The following is a 22,224-nucleotide window of genomic DNA, read 5'->3' on the forward strand; positions in this document are numbered from 1 at the left end:
AGGAACGATGTAGAGTTGCTAGAACAAGTACAAAGAAGGGCAACAAGATTGGTGAGAGGAAGGGAGGGGTGCTCTTATCAAGAAAGGCTTAAGTTCTGCAAATTGCAGTGCCTGGAGAGTAGGAACCTGCGAGGTGATCTGATTGAAGTGTATAAGGCCTTGAATGGGTTGAGCAAGCTGAATGCTGATGGGATTCTTCCTCTTGTTCAGATTAAGATCCTGAGGGGGCACAGTTTCAATTTGAGGAAAGATAGTTGTAGAATAAATGTGCGGAAATATGCCTTTAGCCAGCAGACAGTTGATTGGTGGAACAGACTTCCATCTTTTGCTGTGGAAGTTGATAGACTAAATAAATTTAAAGCTGAGCTGGACAGGCATTTGGAATGAATGGAGGGGTGAAATGGGATGGTTTTTTTTTTTTTTTTTTTTTTTTGGCTTATGCTGCATTAGCTTGCTTTCTTGCATCATATGCCTCTTCTAATGCTAATGCTAAATATCTCAGGTGTTGTTTGCTGTAGGGTTTCAGATGTATCAGCTTCTTTTCTTCTCTGCCACATGTCTCATTAGTTCATCTGACAACCGTTTAGGCCTAAACCTTGAACAATATTTCTTAGTTGGTATGTAAAAGCTATATTGTGTGTTGTATATATTACGTCTGTAAACTGCTTATGTTCTGTGGTCAATTTTCCTGTTTGCTGGATGAATAAAACCCAAATTTCTGGGTAAAAAAACTGTGCTACCCTCGCCTTAGACCAACTAATTCAACCACGTTTTGCAAAATGGCCATAAAAATTCCTCATGTCATCGATAGGATACAAACTCAGCTCTTTTCCACCCAGTGTGGGATGATGAGAATTCTATCCACTGTGCTACAACGAGGACTATGCTATTTGTTATACGTTTTTGTTGTGAAAACAGCTCTGGCAGCACCTACTAAATTTCAGGACTGAATAAAACCAATCTGACATGAAATTCTGAAGCGGAATTATGTCATTTCCGCTTCACACTAACGTTGATTCTTGATGTGAAAACATCTTTGGCAGCACCTACTAAATTTTGGTTCGACAGTAAATATTCGGGCTGTTTCGTGCATAAAACCTTACACTGTTCATACTAAATATTTCAGACTGAAGTAAAACCGATTAGTAATGAAAATGCAAGACAATATTTAGGAAGTATGCAAGGTGCCATTTAGGAAGTAACGGAAATAATCTCATGCCCACTACATCCTAAATGACGCTAACTCAATCACTAACCTTGAATCAGTAGAGCAAGCAATGGGCGTGTGCATAAAATGTTACATCAGTTATAAATTCGGTTCCAGCTGTTTGATTTTAAAACGATTCTGATTTTCATCAAAGATGTTTTCACATAAAACATCTTTCGTACGTACGGGTATACACGTGCTTTTTTTTTTTTTTTTTTTTTTCATATATATTTCATTAGAATATTTAAGAAAACATATAAAGAAATATTTACTGGACATGTTTTCCTTACATAACTAGCATTTCAGCTCAGTGAAAAGTTTTTCCCAGGAATATCAATAATAAATAGTGAAATGTGAAAAAACAATAAAGGTTAATCCCCAATACAACCATATACCAAAGTTGTTGTGTTTACCTAACAACCTGTTATGTTGGAAATTGTTGCTTAACATTAGATTGAAATTATTTTTAATAACAAATCAGAATTTAAAAAAAGAAGAAAAATAACATAAAAAATTTATTACTTCTTTAAGTTTCACTTGATTCAATTTCACCAATTTTTGTATCTGAATTCCAGGGAATCTTGGCTTTTGTAAGCAAAAGATAAAAAACAATGGATGATAGGTGTGATCCCTCCTAACCTATTTTAAAATCTATTTTCATACTGCCATCATCTATTCTAAACTATGTCTATAATTAATTAGAAATGCAGATTAAGAAATTGGCACTTACAACTTGAAATTATATGACACCTATTGAAAACACATTTATATGTATGTATGTATATACTTCAAGAAAGGTTAAACACCTGGCATTTTTTCTGCATCTTACTAAAGGACACTTAAATCAAATTAGCTCCATACGAAAAAAAAAAAAAAAAAAAAAAACCTGAATTAATGTAACAACAATATAACACAAAGTAAACTATACTTTGTTGTATGTAACCTATTTCTGTTATGCAGCCCACACATTTTCTGCAATATTGACCATAACACCTAACAGTCAATTTGTTAAGCAACAATTCTGAATTTAATGATGAAGACATAGTGCTTTTTATTTTTTTGTGAAAAAGATAGAGAGAAACTACGCTAGGAGCGACACAGTAAAATTGAAAAGGACAAAGTCTGTACCTGGAGAGATAGCAGTTAATTTGTGTTTTTCATTTCAATCTTCTCATTTTTATTCATAATGAATTCAACAAAAGCATACACATCTAGAAGACAGCTACAAATTAGTGAATGATAAAAAGTGTGCTGTAATCATTCGCTAATTGAATTTGTAGCCCTCTTCTATGTATATGCTCTAATATTAATTAGAAGTACACTTAATTTAAAAAATAAAATACCTTGTAGGTGATGAACTGACGAAGAAAGTGGAGAGCCTGCTGACAGCACTGTAGGGACTGAAGAAACTGCCGTCTTCGTTTCAAGAAACAATTTTTGTTCTTCCTCATCATCATCACTATCTAATGCATTTGTCCTGAGAAATGACCGAAGTTGTGGCACTGATCTTTTTCTCCATATCCAGAAATCCATCATGTTTCCACCATTTTGCAGAAAAAATAATTCTGCCAAATGCTCATGGTATTTATCCCGATTTATTTTCAGTTCATGAATTCTATGATCACAGATCTGCTTTCTCTTGATTCCAATCTCCTCATTAGCAGGTGGCTTCTCCTCCAGTTTTATCCTCTTTGGTTTAGGACTGGAGAGAATAGTTGGACTGCTAGATGTCAATGACATAGTCAAAGAGGGATAGCTAGACGTAGATAAAACTGTACCCGAAGTTTCGGATGCTGTTATTGTATATGAAGGTGAATTATTTACAGCTGGTAGAGCAATGCTAACTGCATTAGCAGAATTATTATTTACACTAGTCACAACAGAACTTGTTCCAAGTCTTTTATGTGAACCAGTCTGAACAAGTGTACTGTGACTAACTACAGAACAGCTACCTTTCTGTTGTGCAGAACTCGGTGAAGCAACATTTAGCCTACTGTTAGAACTTCCTAAATGTTGCCCATTCGCTGAAGATGGAGCTGTAGTTGAGGAAGCACTAGCAAGGCTGTAAGAATGAACTCTAGTAACGTCTGTAGACTGAACTGCAGATGGCGGAACTGTATCCAGCAGTGACGACTGTGAATGTGTTTGAGTTGAGTTTGCAGTAGTAAGTCTTACTACTGCATCTTGCCGTGCCACCCCACCTCCTACTATAGTTCTCTGAGACATTTTTCCAGTACAAACCGGTAGTGTTAACACAGTACAACTTGGAGCAACTTTCTGCAATTGAAGACTCTGAACATTTAGAGCTACTGGAGGAGATGGTTCTGGCGGATGAGCTTGCTGTTGTATAGAAACATTTGGAGACCCAGTTCGTACACTATATCCCTGGGTTGCAGCTGCTAATATGCGAGCTAAACTTTGTGGTGAACTAATGGTGTAGGTAGGAGTTGGAGATGTAACCAGTGACTCCGTTCCTCCAGCATGTACAGTATTTTGTTGCAATGATACTGAAAAGAAAAAACATAATAAATTATCTACACATCATCACAACCATGCATTTATCTGAATATTTAAATGCCTTAAGTAGATTTAAAACACATTTTCCAACTATTTCTAATTTCAAAATCATTTAATAAAATTACATATTTCTTGAGGTAATAATTAATCATCAAGAAAACTGCATCTGGATCATAAGGAATCAAACTATTTGTAATAAAAATAGCAAATATTCATTCAACAGTGCATAATCATTTGATTTAGCCTTAGAATTGCTAAATTAATCTTAAGCAATGCAGGCAAGAAAAATTTTGTAAGTCTTTAGTAATCACAAAAGCTTCAGCATCTCAACCAGCTTGGTTCATTTAACAAAAGAACTAAAACTAAGCGGTGAACATTAAAATCAATAAAGAAAAATGCCTCACTGTTGGGAAAGTTAGATCGAAGAAAGTCAAGTTTAAAATAAATCGGTCAACTGCTGAGTGTTGGGCACGCAGGATGAAGGGTCCATAGTCATGAATGGTTGTTAGTGTAGTATCTCAAATAGAGAGCTTTATGGTAAATGAAAAAAGTTTCTAGTATCCCGGCTTGGCCTAGAACTGAGGAAGTAATGAAAATGTTGTCTACTTGAGTCTTTCAGTTGTGAATGACAACGGTGGGAGAAGCGATTATTAAAGGGGGGGGGGGGACAACTGGCAGGTGATTGCCGTGCAAGACTCCATGCAGCCCCCCCCACACACACATTTTACTCACAAAATGACTCACATTTTCCTGTCTGATGCAGCCATTTTTCATTTTCAAAATGTTTTAAAATTATATTTTTAACCTACTCATTGAGTTCTTTCCAATGGTGGTGTATAATAAGCTGTATACTGTAGACAACATTTTGCCCCCACCACATTTACTCCCCATTTCTCAGATTTTTGTCAACAACAATCAATGTGGCGTTTTGTTGGCCCACATGATGTACAAACCCATGCAAAATTTCAAGTCAATAAGTTGAGTGGTTCCAGAGATACAATGCTGTGACAGATGGACAGATAGACAGACAATCGAGTGACATTATAAGGGTCATTCGTAAGACTTCGTTGGACCCTAAAAAAGAAGTTGTTGTTATTTGGTTTTTAGGAGCATTAGCAACTAAGGCCATATTGCTCCCGGGATATGCGGTGGTCATTCCCTTTCCGCATCCTCCGTATTTGGTAGTTATGGGCTTGAACCCCGGTCTAATCAAGAAGCGTGTGCTACGCACTGCTGCTCCTGCCCACCTGGCTACGGGGGCACCTAAAAAAGAAGTCAAAGAGATTAGAGTGATTAGTGGAGTTGGGAGAACAACAGAGGGAATAGATGAATTTGAAATAATGGGGCAGTGAGATTAAGTCAGAGATCAAAAACAGATTCCAAAGCAGTCTGTGATATATCAGAGCAGACATATGCACAAATACCATCTTTGATAGCTAAAACATTCACTGTGAAAATAGTTAAGAGAAACTACAATTAGTAGTGGTTGACACAACTGATAATTCAAGATTCCTCCAAAAAAAAAAAAAAAAAAAAATTGGCAGACTGCAGGTTGAAATGGACATAGGTGAGATTGGAATTGAGACTATCTCTAGCACCAAATCAACAAATCTCTCCTGTTCCTGTTTATGTTGGGAATGTTGGATGTAGTTTAAAACAGGCATCTTTGAAATCTCTTTTCCTGCTGGATATTCTATATTCAGAATGTGGTTTTAGGTGCCTTTATTCAGCTTCCATAAAGAACACAGCATATGGCTCGAAGGATGACATAGCATTATTTAGCTACCGGAATTTCCAAAGGCAACTTTCCTATGGATCAAGGCCTTTTTTTAACATCAGATCTTAATATATTCTCTATTCTATCATAAACAGTTTTATGATAAACAAATATTTTACACTAATAGTTTCCGAACAACTGAAGAACAGTGTTAAATTCTGGGTGTAGGAAAAGCAAATTACTTTTTTAAAAAAGAACAAACCCCATTTTTTTGAATTATGAAAATCCATTCCATTCATTCTAATTCTTCTCTCAAGGTTACTAGTGATCACATAAAAAAGTGAATATCAAAAATAAAACAATGCAATAGCATGTAAAGCTGCTGGTCTCTTCATGAATATCACAATTTAGGAGTGGTAAATTGTATATAAACATGATTATTAAATTACCATTTTTAAAAGTCATGTTTAAATGTTAATTAAAAGTTGTCAAAGTTTAAGAATGGGGGAAGGGAGCAAAAATATCAGTTTATATTGGGAATAAAGTATATAAATATGACAATTAAATTATCATTTTTAAGTCATGTTCAAATATTAATTTAAAATTGGGAAGAGCGTTGGGTTGAGGAAGGGGGAAAAGAAATATCAATTTATACTAGGAATAATGTATATAAATATTACTATTAAATTATCATTTTTTTAAAAAAAGTCACATGTAAATGTTAAACTGAATCAGCAACAGCTCCAGGTTGGGATGGGGAGCATAAATGTATATATATTCACAATTATTACAATAATTGTGAATATATGTACATTCTTTTAAATAATGATTTGTATAATTCATACATAAATTACAATATATATAAATTTTTGTAGTAAAATCCTTGTTTTAATGAAGTCAAAGAACAAAATGTTTATTTTAAAAATATTCAGCAGGGAGATATTTATATATACATAAAAAATGCTAAGTTCTACAAATCAACAATGACTACACATACCTATAAGTAAATTACTTTTTTATAATTTCATCATAAATGTTTACCTAATATCCCATTTTACTGATTTCTGCTGATATTTCAGATGAAGCATATTAGTAGTAGAAGTAATGGCAAATAATGCAAGAAATCAAGATTATATAGCATTAGCAAAAAGGAAAGAACAAACAAACAAAAAAAAACTAAATAGCTCACCCATCCATACCCTCCAAGAATTTGTTTAGTTCTTCCTTGAATTTATTCAACTCATCCACTTCCACAACAGATGGAAGCCAGACCCAACATTCAAACCACATGCTGGCTGAAGGCAAACTTCTGCAATTCAATCGTACAACCAACCTTCCTCAACTTGAATTTATGCCCCGTCATGAGTGTAGTCTCAGCAAGTAGAAGAATTCCATTTACATTCAGCTTACTCCATCCATTCCAGATTTTAAACACCTCAATCAGATCTCCACACAGGTGTCTGGCCTTGAGACGCTGAATTTGCAGAACAGAAGTCTTCAAGATAAGAACACCCTTCCACCCTGGTTTCCCTCCTCTGCATCCAATCCAGCAGATTTACGTCCTTCCTAAAATGAGACCTCCAAATGCAGTACTCAAAACGTGGCCTAACCATAGCCTTATACAAAGTGATAATCACCTGCTTATCCCTGCTAGCAAAATTTCTATACATCATTGACAAAACCCCCATGAGCTATCCTAGCAGCATGTCTGCACTGCTCAGAGAATTTCAAGTCTGACTGCACAATTACCCACAGATCTTTTTCATTCTCCACTGCTGAGTGTTGATGTGCTACTCTGCAGTTACTGCTACATATATGCAGTACCATGCATTTGTCAATGTTAAACTTCAACTTCCATTACTCAGCCCATTAACCCAATTTTCCTGGATTTTGTTGCAATAGCTCACCCTGATGGCTGTCCTTAACCACCTTGCAAACCTTTCTATCATCTGCAAACTTAGACATTAAGCCTGATGTATCTTCATCAATATCACTGATAAATATTGAAAACAATGTTGGGCCCAGCATTTAACCCTGGGTAACTCCACTGATAACATTAATCCAAGAAGAGCAGCACCCAATGATAGCCACCCTCTGTCTTCTTCCACTTAACCATCCCTTTTCCACAGAAGTAACTTACCCTTAAGGCCATATTGCTCCAGTTTGAATAGCAGTCTTTTATTAGCATTAGTAGGGCAATGATGCAAGAAAGCAAGCTTATATAGCCAAAAAAAAAAAAAAAAAAAAACTACCCTGCCCATTTAACCTATCCGTTCACTCCAAATGTTTGTCTAGTTCAGCCTTGAACTTATTTAAGTTGCTGACTGCCACTACAACAGATGGAAATTTGTTCCAACTATCAACCACCCGCTGGCTAAAGGCGAATTTCTGCACATCTATTCTACAAATTGTCTTTCCTTATTTAGAATTTATGCCCCCTCAGGTGAGTAATCTGAGCAAGAGGAAGAATCCCATTAGCATTGGGTTTACTCAATCTATTCAAGGCCTTATACACCTCAATTAGATAACGTCGCAGGTGCCTGAAGCTGCAATTTACAGAACTTAAGCCTTTGTTGGTAACACCAACCCTTTGTTACACTCACCATCTTGTTACCCTTCTCGGTACTCATTCCACAGGCTACATTTTTCCTAAACTGAGGCCTCCAGATGTATACAGTATAAAGTGTGGCCTGACCATTCCCTTATACAAGGGACAGTCACCCCCTTATATGCAATAGTACCACAAGCCTTCCTGAATCCAAAACATGATGTCAAAATAATTTTCTGTATCCAATTCACTGTTTACTGTATCACAGGTTGGTTAGACAAACCACGCTTTAACAAATCTGTGCTGTGATTACAGCATAATTGCATGCCTGTGCAGATGGCCATACATTAATTCTTCATGCAGTGATTCCATTGTTTTCCTTGAACAGACATTAAGCTAACAAGTGTGTAATTACTGATTTTGCCTTTTGATCCCCCTTTATGAATTAGGGATACATTTGCATCCCTAATTTCCAGTTCAGGGCCTCCCCTGAATCCAAGGATGGTCTCATAATTATGGCTAAGTGTTTGTTTACCTCCTTTCCTGCCTCTCAGGTGCATTTTTTATGTCCGCCTTCAACAATTTCTCCTGCACTTTCCTTTCAGTTATCACAAAGACATTTAGCTCCTCGTTAGAGTTCAATAAACTTCTGACATCCCCTTCCCAAAAGAATTTCTCATGTGTGAATGTAGAGGTAAAATACCTATTCAATTTGTCCACAGCCAGTGTGCAGTCAACAACAGTTAATCCACAGATATCAACTGGTCCAATCCTTTCCTTCTACTGTTAATATAAGCATAGAATATAGTGTGTTAATATAAGCATAGAATATAGTGTGTTAATATAAGCATAATATTTCTGCTTTTCTTTGCCAGAGACTTCTCATAATCTGCCTTATCTTGCCTAACCTCCTTTGTCACTTGATTACAGACTAATTTACATCTACAATAGGCTTCTGTATCATGATAACACTAACCAACATGATTTTTACATCCAAGAACTTAAATGCTTTTTTTTAACCAATTTTTATGTGTACATTTCGAAAATCACCATGATAGTTTCACATTATGTCACAGTTATTAAATGTAGAGAGAGTTAATTTTTACCGAAATATACCAATTTCATATAATCTACCAGAAATGTATGATATACTGATTTAATTTAACAGATATAAGCTAATTCTCTTAAGTTTAGCAATCGAATCTGGCCTCGGTTTTCTTGTGAGAAACATAATAAGACTTCTACCTACGGTTCTTAGGTTCAAATTCCGATGCAACAATTTCCAATTTGAAGAGAGCACACTTAGTGTTTTTGGTGAGGATTTCTGTAGGCTGTACCAAGATTTTCCAAGTATTAACTGGTCATGACATGTTCTCAGGGTTGTAAATCTACCCTCCAAACATAAACAGCCCCTCAAGAGTAGGAGGGTGCAACCCGCAGCCCTTGCAGTAGCAGTAAAATCATTTTGAGCTCTACCAGCTGATTCGCAAATATTTTTCCTTTCGGTGTTTTCACACAAGTAGAACTAGTAAGTGTACACGTCTGTGTACTGTGTAGTGATAAAAATTGAATGTGTTGTTTTTATATTGTAGTGTTCAAAACTGAATTTACATTTTCAGAAATTCATTTAGTGCTACAATGAATAAGCAGATACATAGGAAATGTATCAATCATCCAGACAATTTTTGTTATGTCTGTGGACAGTTTACCCCAAACACTCAAAGGAAAAATATCTATGACATTACAAAACTTTCATATTCTTTTTATTTCGGATGTAAAATTGGTAATTACCTTTTGCAGTCCCTATGGTTTGGCAAGTTATCATTATTAAAGTAGCAATCATTAATGTGGTTAAACTATTTAACCACATTAATGATTGCTACTTCTGTATAACAAATATATCTGTTGTGTCTAAAAAAAGCAAACACGCTATAATATATCAAAATATACCTTCTGCAATTCAGCCCATTCCACACAGTGATGATCTGCCAGTATCAGTGCCCCCCCAAAACTTGGGAAACCCGTAGTGGGTAAATAATAGTGACCAAGTTCAAGATGAGGATTCCTCGGAAGCCTCCACTTCACAAGATGTTGGCCAGTAAGTTCAGGTAGTGAGGAACATTTAATCAAACAAGACGAGTTGCATGATTTGGTTCGAGACTTAAATTTGCTGAAAGAACAAGCTGAATTGTTAGGTTCTAGGTTACAACAGTGGAATATATTCGCAGCAGGAACAAAGATTTCAGTGTTTCGAAAAAGACATGAAAAATTTTTGAAATATTTTGCTAGAGAACAGTATATGTTTTTGCAAAGCCATTATTGGACTTCTGAAAGACCTAGGTGTCGTGCACAAGTCAGATGAATGGCATTTATTCATAGATGTCTCAGAATTAAGTTTAAAAGCAGTTTTGCTTCATAATGGCAACAAATTTCCATCAGTTCCTGTGATCCATTCAGTTGGACTTAAAGAAAGTCATGAAAGCATGTCTAAGGTTCTACATGCTATAAAATACCAGAATTATGGTGGGAACATAAGTAGTGATCTTAAGGTTATTCATTTGCTTGTTGGTTTGCACTGTGGATTTCACAAAATATTGTTGTTGTTTTTTTTTTTTTTTTTTTTTTTTTTTGTGGAACGGCCGTGCAACAAAAGAACATTATGTTGTGCAACACTGGGACAAGCAGAATGAATTCACACCAGGACAATTTAATGTAAAATATATTCCTTTAGTGCAATCATGCAAGGTTCTTCTCCCACTCCCCTGCACATCAAATTTGGATTGATTAAAAATTTTATGAAGCGACTAGATAGAGAAGGTAACAGATTTGCATACCTGAGAAGTGTATTTCCTAATTTAACATGTGCCAAACTTAAGGAAGGAACTTTCGTAGGACCCCAAATTAAGAAACTTCAGAAAGACGATGTGTTTGATACGTTAAAGGAGGTTGAATTGGCAGCTTGGCAATCATTTAAGGCAGTAGTACATGGTTTTTGATTAATAGGAAAAAAGAAAACTATAAAATGTTGGTGTCTAATTTAATGGAATGCTACAAGACTGTCGAATGTCGTTGAAAATTCATTTTCTTCATTCCCATCTCAAATTTTTCCCGAAAATCTGGGAGATGTGAGTGATGAACAAGGGCATCGGTTTCATCAAAATATTTCCACGATGGAGAAGCAGTACCACCTTGGTACAGGATCCGAGCGACCTTCGCTCGGATCCTGTAATGATAGAGGATTACTGCTGGTTCCTTGTAAGGGAGAGTAAGCAGAAATACAAGAGAAAATCCCTTAGTAACAAACATGAAATGTAACTATTTCAGTGATTTTTTGATATTTTTTCCAAAGTTAAATGTGTCGTAGAGAACGTATAATATTCTTTTACACTTATATTACAAACTTGAATTATACATATATGTCCCTTTATTTTAACATTAAGTGTTGGTGCATCTTTTGTTGTATACGTGACAAAGACTTTTTAACGGTGATTTTCGGAATCAGCGCATTTATTTCCTCCAGAATCACATATTTTCACTGCAAAGATATGACAAAAAAATTTTTTTTTTTTTTTTGTTGGCTGGTGTAATTTATAAGCATCCTGTGCACTTTCCTTCCCTCCCACAACATCTCTCTCTCTCTCTTTTTTTTTTTTTTTCTTTTTTTTTTTTTTGTAGTTGTTGGCGCATCAGCTTCTGTGGCCATAGTGCACCTTCCAAGGTTTTTGCAGTACTTTGATCCAAGCCTGAGGCGGGATTCGAACCCGTCACCTTTGGGTTGCCAGGCAGGCACTTTACCCACCCGGCTAGCCCGGTCGGTGCCACGTCTCTCAATAATTCATCTGACATCCATTTGTGTCTAAGCCTTGAACAGAATTTCTTTGTTGGTATGAAAAGCCTAGTAGCTTCTTTGATTACTTCCCTGAATACTTGCCATTTAGAATTTGCTGTTGACAACATCATCAGTTGATCCCACTGCACAGCATTTAAAAACTCTCTGAGACCCCTGTAGTCACCCTTATAAAAGCAAAATTCTTCCCCTTTACCCTTGACAGTAGTTATGTCTTTACTTAAATTCCACATTAGTACACTGTGATTTCTGCCTCCCAGAGGGTCTTTTACCTGCAGATTCTGAATGCATGAAGAATAAATGAAGATGTTGTCTGCAACAAGCCAAATGGTACAAACTGCTAAAAATAACTTATAAACAGAATCTCAGAACTGATAATGCTAATTACTTCCTTTCATCTTATAAAATAATGGAAACTGAAGTTCAAACTAATAATGTGGTTTCCAACTGATTGTATGAATACAAATCAGTGGATATGATTGACATAACTACTGATGACCTATATAAATTACTGACAAACTGAATAAATGTTTCACATCTGCATTACGCATGAGGTTGTTAGGGATTTAGATACAGAAGCACCCCTAATTCTAACTGGAAGTTTAATGACTTTATAACTGAAAGAAACCAGAAAAGATGCTGTTGGAGCTAAAAGCGAATAAAGCACCTGAGGCTAACTGAAACCTATCTAATTATATTAAAAAACAGTTAGGCAAACTTTTAGCATTATGATGACAATAACCTTGAATTCAGGGGATGTCTCTACAGACTAAAGAATTGTAAATTTCTCTCCTCTCCTCTACACAAAGCTTGATCAAAGGGCATTGTTTTTAATTATGGTTCAGCAAGCTTGACTTCACTGGCAGGGAAAGTAATAGAAAACAGTTATAGCCATATAGTGTAAGGAAGCCACAGGCTTTTGCTATACTGGCCGAGGGGAAAAAATGAGTAGATAAGAAAATACAAATTAGTTGCTTCAAATCCAGTGGACCTTTAAATTTTTCAAACTGTCAGGCCTCAACTACGTATGAAAACAACCTGTTCCAGCAATCAACGATACACAAACTAAAAGAAAATAATGGAGTGAATGCTGAAACGTCAGAGAGAGAGAGAGATCTTGTCTGATCAATTTGATTAGCTAATACTACACGTTACTACAGAAGAACTGGGTGCATAAAATAATTTTGATCTCACACTTAGAGTTCAACAAAGCTCTTGATACTGTCCCAAATGAATGACTGCTGAACAAATTATAACAGTGTGATGTGGGGAGCAAATTACTTCTATGATTAAGGTATGTTTGAATAGAAGGGGACAGAGCGGTTATTAATGGCCACTTCTCTTCATGGACTAGTGTTATGATTTGAGTTCCTGAAGACTATGTTAGGCTTCTCATTGGTTTTAATATTAATTAATGATATGAAGAAAGAATATGAAGTTTAATGACAGTAATCAGAGTATGACCTGAATAAATCAGGCAATGGGCTGAAAAATGCCAACTGAATTATAATTGATAAATACAAGGTACTGCTTTTGAGTAGCACTAATCACAGAATTAGTGCTACGCAAAGTAGCACTAATTCTTGCATTTGGTAGCAAGAGTTGGGTGCTATAAAATGCAAGGTAACTGAGAATGAAAATAAACTAAAGGTACTGTACAGTCTGGCAAAGTTATCTGAGCAGTGCAAATAGAATTCTAGAGCAGCTCATGAGATTCTACCATTGATATATTTCTTCGTGGTGGAATAATTCCACCACGAAGAAAGAGGTTATTATAAACCTAATTTTAGTAAGGGATGCAAGATCTGTCGATCAGGTGCAGAGAAGATCTGGAGTCAAAAAGTGATATTATATTTAAAATATATTATTTAATAAATATATTATTTAATAAATATATTATTTAATAATTTAATATATAATTATATTTAATAAATATAAAATATAAAAAGTGATATTATATTTTAAAAAATGATATTTTTACTTAAGCAATACCACTTACAAATTCACTTACTTAGTGATAATCTTGCTTAAAAAAAAATAATAAAATAATAAGTTCTGTACTCTTTCTAGGCATTAGATAGTGATGAGTGCAGAGCTATCATGCTCAATATCTACGTTGATATCAATATTTGTAAAATAATAAGAGAAGTTTACCTCTATATAGAACATAGAACACTTCCATATGATACTCTCCAGAAATTAAAATGAAAAAAATCGAAAAACTTACATTATAGTAACAAATAATTAATGAAAATAATTAAAAATCAATTTAACACAATAAAACTCAATTTAACACAATTAAAAATAAGAAAATTAATTTAAAAAATTTAACGAAAAAAATTGCAAAACAATTTTCCTGCATATAGTAAGGAAAATCGTTTTGCAATTTTTTCGTTAAATTCTTTTAATTAATTTTCTTATTTTTAATTGCATTAAATTGAGTTTTTTAAAATAAAATAAAAAATTTTTCGTTTTAATTTCTGGAGAGCATCATATGGAAGTATTCTACATAATTGAGATAAACTTCTCTTATTATTTTACAAATCTTTCTAAAACAGAATATCTTTATCAAAAAAGTTTTGGTATCACATAGAAAAGAATCACAATACTTGCCAAAACAACACGTGTCTACTTGGCAACATCTGCTTTCATTGGTTTTTTTTTTTTTTTTTAATTTGGGAATTAAATTGCCAAAAGATAACTGATTTAATATAATTAAAATACAAAGGTCATTCAAATGAAAACAAGAAAAGTTATAGTACTTTTCTAGTTGACAAATTGACATCCATAGTTCCCTTATCACAAGCAAACTGTGCACATTGATCTTCAACATAATCTCTGTTATGTTTATGACCCTTCCTCAAGTGTTGCACTAATGCCTGGATTATTTGATAAAAATTTCATGATCAGTCTTCAAGCCATTTGTGAACAGCAATCATGACCTCTTTATCTGACATGCAGTAACTTCCTCTTAGTGTGTCCTTCAGTGTATAAGAAAAGTGATAATCACATAGGTTAAGCCTGGTAAATATAGAAGATAGGCTAATATGTCAAATTTCATCATTTGAATCTAATTTACTATGTATGGACCACACATTAATTCATCTTTCCCACATGTCTGAAGTTAAACGCTGATGAATTCACCAAGCATACACTTTCTGAAAGCGCAACTTCCCACTAACCATAGTATCAACTGAGCCAATGCTAATCTTAATTGCCATACCAGTTTCTTCAATAGTAGTGTGATGGCTTCTGCATGTAAGTGTTTCCATTGACACTATGCTTTCTGGTGAAACAAACTATTTGAGGTGAATCTTTGACTTTCCATGCAGCTCTAATAATTAGTCACCCACCGGTAGGCCTTCCACCGAGTCACACACATTTCACCACACTGATCCATCATTCAGCAATAAATTCATACATATTGCTTCTGCATACATATTGAATCTTCCTTGGCACAAAGGTGTCACTATCTTGAAAATTGAATGTTTTCAAATAATTCCAGCAGAAGGCGTCATGTGGGTGCTCAATATTGTCAACAGACTTTGTTTAATAATCTGATGGGATCATCAGTTTTCGCATAATACACGTTTCATGTTGGTTTTGAAGTTTTCGCTGAAATGAACTTTGTATAGGGTGGAAAAAAGAAAGGATTGCATCTGCTGGGGCCCTGTCTCATCATGAATCAAAAGGCAGCACTGTCCAAAACACCAACACACAGCATTTCAATCATCGCTCTAAACAAAACAGAGGGCTGACTAGGCTGAAAGACTGCAACCCAACGGTATACAAGCCATTAACTAACTACTTATCCACTGAAGACTGAGACAAAATGAAGAGTTCCATTCCAGAAAGTATGGGCACACTTCTCCAGTGATCACCTCCACATTATATTAGATGGCAAAAAATTGAAATATACAAAAACTATACAAAATCAAATAAAAAAGCAGCCTGACAAAATGGGTCGCCAGCAAGATGAAATCCTATCTTTTTTCCCATCATATATATATATTTGACATTCTAGCTCCCAAACTGAAAAATGTCGAAAACATATTGCTACAAAGGGAACTGGCCATCTCTGCATGCCTAGGTGTACTTTTGTAAGTGATACCATACATTTTCTTTCTGGTACAGTGTTTCTTTCTATTCAGTACAGTGCAGAATTATGTGAGCAGACTATAATTTCCTGCACATTTGTTTCCTTTCCTTGAAAATTTTCTAAAATCCTTACTTGGATGGCGTGAGGGCACATACACATACAGAGAGGGGGGTGGATTTAAATCAGAAAATGTCCACTGCAGGATAAATGTGCAGAAATTTCCTTCAGCCAGAGAGTAACTGGGTATTGTGGAACTGATAATTTGAATGGCCTAAAGAAGGTTTGGCCATATTAGTGATACTGTATAAGCTTTCTTTCTTGCATCATTTTGCTACTACCATTGCTAATACTTCTTTAAAATATATAAGAATACAAATAATTTAACTTTTGAGAATTACCACATTATGGTTTCCCAAGTGTTGAGGCATCTACAGGTGCTCCCCGATTTACATAAAGGTTCCATTCCAGAAACCTGTCCGTAAGTCGAAATTTTATGTAACTTTATGAAACCACCCAAAATCTGTATATTAATGTAAATGTAAATTTGCAATTTAAAACATCACTTTATTTATTTTTAAATGGCATTTCTATATTACTATCATATATATTCATAACATGTGCATAAGAACATTATTTAAAAAATACACTGACAGTGGTAGAGAATGAAAGGGACCTGGGGGTGGTTGTGCAGGCAGATATGAAGTTCTCTGAGCAGTGCAGACGGGCTGCAAGAGTAGCTCATGGTGTATTGTCAATGATATATAGGAATTTTTCTAGCAGGGATAAGGAGGTGATTATTCCCTTGTATAAGGCAATGGTCAGGCCACACCTAGAGTACTGTATACAGGCCTGGAGGCCTCATTTCAAGAAGGATGTAGAGCTGCTGGAACGAGTACAGAGAAGAGCAACAAGATTAGTGAATGGAATAAAGGGGTGCTCTTACGAAGAAAGGCTTAAGTTTTGCGAATTACAGTGTCTGGAGACTAGACATCAGCGAGGTGATCTGATAGAGGTGTACAAAGCCTTGAATGGTTTGAGCATGCTCAATGCTGATGGGATTCTTCCTCTTGCTCAGAATAGTCACCTGAGAGGGCATAAGTTCAAATTGAGGAAAGACAGATGTAGGATAGATGTGTGGAAATTTGCCTTTAGCCAACGGGTGGTTGGTAGGTGGAACAGGCTTCCATCCCTTGTCGTGGAAGTTGATAGCCTAAATAAGTTTAAGGCTCAGCTGGACAGGTATTTCGAACGAACAGAGGGGTGAAGTGGAAGTGGTTATTTTTTATTTATTTATTTTACTTTATTTTTTTTTTTTTTGGCTGATGCTGCATAAGCTTGCTTTCTTGCATCAAATGCCTCTACTAATGCTAATGCTAAATAAACTTTTAAAGTATGTATACATATAACTTATTTCTGGTGTGAGTGTGTTTGGGGGGGGGGGATATATGACACTATTAGTTGGAGTTTATTTCTTTATTGTTTATTTGGTTTTTTTTTAGGGGCATTAGCAACTAAGGCATATGCAGTGGTCATTCTCTGACCTTTCCGCATCCTCCGTATTTGGTGGTGACGGGCTCAAACCCCAGTCTAATCAAGAAGTGTGTGCTACGCACTGCTGCTCCATCCCACCTGGCTACGGAGGCACCTTATTAGTTGGAGGAGGACGATGAAGTTGAATGGAGAGCTATCACATCGTCAATATTAAACTCCTCGTCCGGCTCTAAAATAGCTGAAGAAGTAAAAGACCAATAAAAGTATGATGCTGAAGATGGATATGGCGATGAAGTTGATGAAGTCGCTCAATCTTTCTCATGAATTTATGTACAGAGGTTTGAATGTGTGTGTTCTTTTTCTCAAAGCCTTTAAAGGTGCGGAACTATTTGCATGTTCTTTTACTCATTCTTTATCTTTCGCTATAGTATTCACAGTGGATGTTGCTGACCTCAAAGCACATGAAATGATCTGTATTGTTTCCACCTTCATACACTTTCATAATTTCTAGTTTTTGTTCTAATGTAATTGTATACCGCTTTTTAGAAACACCAACAATGCCAGGTGCATGCTTTCCTGCCATACTGACTGGGATAACATGCAATAATAAGGTTAAAAAAAAAAAAAAAAAAAAAAGGAAAAAATTATCCGCGAGGCAAAGCTTGTTGTTGTTGTTATTTGGTTTTTAGGAGCATTAGCAACTGAGGCCATATTGCTCCGGGGATATGCAGTGGTCATTCCCTGACCTTTCCGCATCCACCGTATTTGGTGGTCACGGGCTCGAACCCCGGTCTAATCAAGAAGTGTGTGCTATGCACTGCTGTTCCTAGCTACAGAGGTGCTCCGCGAGGCAAAGCAGTATAAATAAAAAGGTGTAAAAATGAGACAAAAGAACATAGTTTAACAAGAAGCTCCCATTCTAGATACTCGTACAAACAAGCCATTGCATGTCACATGATAAGTCATGGCCAGTAATGTATGTGGGCAAGGTGTGCCGTCTTTGGAAAGTTCCCACTCGAGACCAGGTGGTAGGTACCTTCGAAATCGCCTATTACAAACGATCACACCCTATATATATTTAGGGTGTGATCCTATATATTTATGGGTTTGTGTCTGTTGTGTAATTTATATTTTAGCTGGAAGGCATTTCAGGCATTACGGCCTAACGGTTCTGCCTAAAGACCAATGATGTAAAAATTAAATTAAATTTCAAATTAAAAAGCAATTTAAAGAGGAATATAAAAGGTTAGGGAAAATGGAAAAATTAATACAAGATAAAGCTAAAGGATTATATAAACAATTTGAAAAAGGAATACAGAAAGGAATAAAAGTTAGAGAAGGAAAAAGGAATTAGAAAAAAGGAAAAAAATGTAATTTTTTTTCCTTTTTTCATCAACTTGGCCATCTCTCGGTTACTACATCAGGGGATCTGAGCAGGCAGATAGCCATATTAAATGAATGTCTCATGTATACCCATTTCTGTAGTCCCAATAACAGTTTTACTAAATTCATTATTCATTTTCAGTTTAGTGTATCCTAATTATAATAAAATGTGACTGAAATTAAATTTAAATTTACTTTAGATTGGTATATATACAGTAAACTGGGATTGGGACCCAAAGCCCAATGGTTATGCTTCAGTATAAAGTACAATAGTATTTACCTGTGATCATCGTGGATGGTGGTTGGTATGAGAAAGAGCGCTTGTCGGTTCATGTTCAAAATTTACGGGTTGCTGGGGTACTATCTGACCTATTTTGCTGGTTTGGCGGCAATTATAATTTATCTAAATCTGGGTTTAGATAAACTATAACGAGAAACAGCATGTAAATGCTGTCGCTCATTCTAATAGGCAACAGCATTTACGTGTAAAGTAGAGCGGTGCCAATGAGAGCAAGTTGCTCATGTTCCATTGCCAACCTCTACCTGCACTACCATGAAAATAAAATGAAGGACAGTATTATATTCTTCATATATATTGACGATGTTTTTGTTATCAATTGCGATAAATTTGATAAATAGCATTGGACACATATCACGCAGATCTGACGATCGATGCACCAATCTGAATAGCAATATCCAAGCAATCATAATTAAAGAAAATAAAATCTACACACAACACTATGGCAAACAACACCACTTCAAATTTCAAGCTATTAAACTTACTAACTGGGACACAAATTTAGTTAAACAGATAAATGGTAATGTAATTATAAATCAAACCAACAGAATAATACATATCTGCAATATTCCAGAAAATATGCTGTGCTAACAGCCAATTTAATTGAGAATAATATGCCTGTCAAATTCATCAATTTCCATATAAACACAGCTATTCAAGTAAATTTAATTCAGACCTTACATCATCCTGACCTTAATCCAAAATGGGTCACAGAACACCTTTAGCCCCCATTAGTACCCCGGGTTTATTGCACTCAGCAAGGCTCGTTGACTAACTATTCTAAAGCAACTTAAAACGCTATTCACTTCAGAAAATGATAATTCTCTAGCTCACCCTATCTTGATTAATCTGCCTACTACAACCCCCCTGTTTTTTACCTTCCATTTTTCACGCATTAACTTAAGCAGGCTACTTCCCAGTATATTTTTCTGGAGAATTAGTTGAAATCAGTAAAACCATATCACAAATATACACATTACCGCTTCATCCAGCCATTAGATTCAGGTAATAATGAAAGTATAAATTCCAATGAGCCATAAGGATAAAATTTACCATATTAGGACAATGTGAATATGCATATAGTTATCCCAATGGGCATAAGTTGGCTGTTATGCTGTAGATAAGTTATAATAGACTGTGCCCAGAGGGTAACGTTGCAAATTAGTATTAATATTGCATTATAATTTAGTTTTAAAATTGCATTATAATTTCATTTTATTCTTCTATGTATTTACCTCTAATCCCATGCACCTCAAAAATACCCTTCTAGAACTTTTATAAGTTTAATAGTTACTATCTAAATTACCTGTTAATATCCAAAAATTACCATTCACCCAAACTTAACACAGAGTTGGGAACACACAGATTTAGATATATTATAATTGGTGCCAGACCAGCAAAATGGGCCAGATGGCACCTCAGCAACCTGTAAATTTCGTACACAAGCCGACAATCGCCCTTTCTCATACTGACCACCATCCACAATGATTGTAGGTAAATACTACTGTACCTTATACTGATGCATACCCATTGGGCTTTGGGTCCCAATCCCAGTTTTCTGTATATATACCAATCTAAAATAAGTTTAAAATTTCAGTCATATTTTATTATAATTAGAGTATACAAAACTAAAAACGGATAATGAATTTAGTAAAACTGTTACTGGGACTACAGAATGGGTATGCATGAGACATTCATTCAATGTGGCTATCTGTCCGCTCAAAGCCCCCTGATGAAGTAGCAGAAAAATGGCCAAGTGGATGAATGCTAATTTTTTTTCCTTTTTCCTTCTTCTCTAATTATTTTCTTTTTCTCTAACTTTTATTTCTTACTGTATTCCTTTTTCAAATTGTTTTTATAATCCATTAGCTTTATCTTATATTAATTTTTCCATTCCCTCTAACCTTTTATATTCCTTTTTAATTTAATTTAATTTAATTTTTGCAACATAGATCTTTAGGCAAACCAGCATCTGTTAGCACACCATATTGCTAGGCAGAACCATTAGGCCTTAATGCCTTCCATCCAAAATATAAATTACACAACATACACAAACTGTGTGCCTTGCATTAAAATTGAGTCAAATTTGCATTAAAATTTAACTCAAATTTAATGCAAGCCTAGTCTGTTCTTTAGGACAACAGAGACATTATAGGGAGAAACTCTGTTCAAATACACATACAATGATTTAAGCATTGATGTGTTCAAGTAAAAATGAGGATATTTGAGAAGCACTAACAACATATAGTAATCAGATAAATAAATATATAGGATCGTGCCCTAATTCAAGCAATGCGCATATAATGTTTAATTCATAACTTTTACGTATAATAAAATTAGCAAGTGTGTGTGTGTATGTGTGCGTGCTTTTTTTTTTTTTTTAATTTTTGAAATTTTTTACCTAAAGTTGAATTTCTGTAAATCAAGTCATCCCTGAGCCTGTAGTGCCAAATTTGCATTCAAAAATAACTCAATTTTAATGCAAGCCTAGTCTGTTCTTTAGGACAATAGAGGCCTTATATGGAGAAACTCTGTGAAAATACAAAAATACCTGCTGAGCATACTTCATTACAGTTGCAATGCTTGGGTTTAATGAATGAATGAATCAATTAATTAATTAGTAGTGTGATATTCCAAATCGACCCACAATACACAAACAATGATTTAAGCATTGATGTGTTCAAGTAAAAATGAAGCACTAACAACATATAGTAATCAGATAAATATACATATATATATGCTTACCTGCCACCTGTGCAGGAATGGCTATGTTTTGTATCTGTCCACCCAAAGTAACACCAGGAATGAAGTAATGCTGATAGGTGGCATTTCCTACACCACTAGTTGTAGAATTTCCACCTGTTGAAATGGGTGCAGCAATAACAGCACTTGCTACAGGCTGAGCTAATGCAATACGCTGTCCATGTATTGTAGTAACTTGAGGTAATATTGGTGACTGTTCGGACAGTGAGGAATGTTCAACATGTTCTTGGCCATTATTTGTTTGCTGAGGCTGGGTTGTGTCTTTATCTCCAATGGCATCTTCACCTCCTTGGATCATGGCCCTGCCTCAGCTGGGATGCTATTAAAAAGAAAGAGAAACTTCATTCCCAAGTA

The 22,224-nt window shown here is 35.3% G+C and overlaps 1 protein-coding gene across 2 annotated transcripts in view; it reads right to left on the bottom strand.

The window, feature by feature from the left end:
- Positions 1 to 22,224, bottom strand: part of dom (domino helicase) — an 896,769-nt gene that overhangs the window by 794,533 nt on the left and 80,012 nt on the right. For both annotated transcript variants that reach the window (XM_090388005.1, XM_090388004.1), the window contains exons 3-4: positions 21,853 to 22,189; positions 2,551 to 3,714 (exon numbers count right to left, since the gene is read on the bottom strand). In XM_090388005.1, the coding sequence (XP_090244131.1) occupies positions 2,551 to 3,714; positions 21,853 to 22,168 (1,480 nt within the window). In that variant the 5' untranslated portion in view covers positions 22,169 to 22,189. The remainder of the gene's footprint in view (positions 1 to 2,550; positions 3,715 to 21,852; positions 22,190 to 22,224) is intronic.

The sequence above is a fragment of the Mastigoproctus giganteus genome, chromosome 13 (assembly GCF_048544385.1).
Source record: "Mastigoproctus giganteus isolate SK-2022 chromosome 13, ASM4854438v1, whole genome shotgun sequence".
Classification (NCBI taxonomy): Eukaryota; Metazoa; Arthropoda; class Arachnida; order Uropygi; family Thelyphonidae; genus Mastigoproctus; species Mastigoproctus giganteus.